The following is a 2500-nucleotide window of genomic DNA, read 5'->3' as shown; positions in this document are numbered from 1 at the left end:
CACTTCTCACTTCTGGAGATGTACGGATTCATTGTCTTTCTCTCCACAGGACGGACAGTCCAGAACCGTCAGACAGTTCCAGTTCACCGATTGGCCAGAACAAGGAGTTCCAAAGTCAGGGGAGGGTTTCATTGATTTCATTGGACAGGTGCATAAAACCAAGGAGCAGTTCGGTCAGGACGGACCAATCGCAGTCCACTGCAGGTGCATCACGATCCTCACTCAGTGTTTAGAGATTGTGTGAGGAGCAGCTCTCAGTGCCACAGACTCATTCATGTCTCATTCTTGTCTAATTTATGTCTTACTCTTATCTTATTTTCATCTCTTTGTCGTCTCATTCTCATCTCATTCATGTTTCATTTCATTCTATTCTTATTTTCGCCTCATTCTTTTCTCATTCATGTCTCTTTCTGGTCTTATATTGGTCTCGTTCTCGTCTCTCTCTCAGTGCGGGTGTTGGGCGTACGGGTGTGTTCATCACCCTCAGTATTGTCCTAGAGCGGATGCGTTACGAGGGCGCTGTGGACATCTTCCAGACGGTCAAAATGCTGCGCACCCAGCGGCCAGCGATGGTGCAAACTGAGGTAAAACACGCATCACATGACTGACAAACGCTGACCTCTGAACCTGTGGACGATCTCAGTCATTCTCAGGAAACAGTGTCACGCGTGCATACAGTGTGATTCTTACGGTTACAGGAAAAGTGCAAAAAGCAGCTTATTATTGTTTAATTGAGTGATCACACCCTCCCGTCTGTCTGTCTGTTCTCAGGACGAGTATCAGTTCTGCTATCAAGCCGCTCTGGAGTACCTGGGAAGTTTTGATCACTATGCAACATAAGAAGAACACCACCCTGTCCACCACCTTCCCCATGTCTCAACAACCCCACAAACACCCGCAGAGGAACCACGACACGTCAAACACACGGACAGACGCAGAGCAGACGTTCTCTCAATGCAAACTATTACCTCAGTGTTCAGATATTGATATTAATGTTGTGGTCAGCTTTTTAGAAATATTAAACCCTGGAGGAAGATCTTCTTCATTACAAAAGGAAAATATTACATGTACAAAATCTATTTAAAGCAAACTGAGAAAAAAAAAAAAGAAACTTTGAATCAAAAGCCTGGATAATTGCTGCACCCTTCAGTGGGAGTTTCTTCGAACTGTCTTTGCCAATGTCAGGCGTGAATGAGCGAGAGCCCGTCTGTGCCTGAGAGTCATCGTTGCCATCCCGAGCGAACGCCGCAGAACGGAAGCAGATCTCTTACCTTCTGTGCCTAACGGAGCGACCGCAGAACTGCACCAACGCCGGACATCAGCACACGTGATCTCATCTCTTTCCTGATCCTCGGGAGCTGTGCACGAGACGGACTGAACTCTGTGAATACTGTATTCGGTGTGTCTCTACATGACTATATGCTGCTTAAACCGTGTTTGGAGGCCGAGGGAGTTTTCGAGGCTTGAATCTTGTATCTGTATCATGTTCTTTTGCTTCTTTCTGCTGTGGCATAATGTACTCCGCTGTGTCTTTACGGTGGGACGACGGAAGAGCCTCGGTTCTTGGGTTTATAGATTAATGCTTGGGCCGATGCTCTTCCAGAAGAATCGCGAGTTTCATTCCCAAGTATTTCCAGCTACGCATCAAACGCTAGAGAGATCTAGATCTAGCATTTCTCCTCAATCATACGCCGAAACTCTTCCCGTCATGTTTAGTTTAGCGCAGCCGTGATGTTTAGGAGTAGCGCAGGAAGCGACCGGTTCTGAGATCTCCACCTGAGACGTGAAGTGAGCCTTATCGTTGTTGTCAAATATTTAATCGACCTGATTTTTTTATTTAGTTTGTTTATATTATGCTTGAATTTTTAAGGATCTATTTATTTATATGATTTTTATGGAAATCTAATTGGTGAGCTGTGGTGTAGTTGGCCAGCTAATGTGACTGTACACGGCTCAGATGTACAGTGTTGTGCTTCGTAACCCTCTCAGATATTTTGATATTTCCTGTGCACTGATTGTTCTAGAGGAAGCTGACGGCCCGCGGCCCTCCGGAGCCCAAACCTCACAGAAACGGTCGTGAAGTATCGCTCCATCGCAATCAAAACACACGTGTTCTTAGACAATACACAGGTTTCTCATCAGCATTATCAGTCAAACGAATGGAGCTGAAGCACACGGAGAGACGATAGCAGCCTCAGGTCAGCGTACAGTGATGCACCGCCGGACACTGCACTTGAGAACAAATCCACCACAGTAATACCATGTTACCACGATTGAAATGTGATGGACGGCTGATATATCTGTTGAAGTGTGATGTAAGCTGCAGTCACATTCACCATCACAGTCATTTCAGCTGGAATCCACGTGATTCGGATGAGGGCCACAGATCTCCAGGTGCAGATCTTGGTCACGTGGATTCACAGCGGTGACCAACAAAAAGCTGCTTGGTTTAATCGTGACTTGCTTGTGAGCTGTGCTTTTTACATCACAATAGAATTCA

General features: G+C 45.9%; 1 protein-coding gene across 1 annotated transcript in view; it reads left to right on the top strand.

The window, feature by feature from the left end:
• Positions 1-2500, top strand: part of LOC127938904 (receptor-type tyrosine-protein phosphatase S) — a 76008-nt gene that overhangs the window by 72855 nt on the left and 653 nt on the right. Inside the window, exons 33-35 of the mRNA XM_052535821.1 lie at positions 50-204; positions 449-584; positions 772-2500. The exon at positions 772-2500 is cut by the window's right edge and continues 653 nt beyond it. Coding sequence (XP_052391781.1) covers positions 50-204; positions 449-584; positions 772-840 — 360 coding nt within the window. The 3' untranslated portion in view covers positions 841-2500. The remainder of the gene's footprint in view (positions 1-49; positions 205-448; positions 585-771) is intronic.

This window comes from Carassius gibelio, chromosome A2 (assembly GCF_023724105.1).
Source record: "Carassius gibelio isolate Cgi1373 ecotype wild population from Czech Republic chromosome A2, carGib1.2-hapl.c, whole genome shotgun sequence".
Classification (NCBI taxonomy): Eukaryota; Metazoa; Chordata; class Actinopteri; order Cypriniformes; family Cyprinidae; genus Carassius; species Carassius gibelio.
The sequence above is the reverse complement of the archived record's forward strand: the minus strand, read 5'-3'. Positions and strand labels throughout refer to the sequence as shown.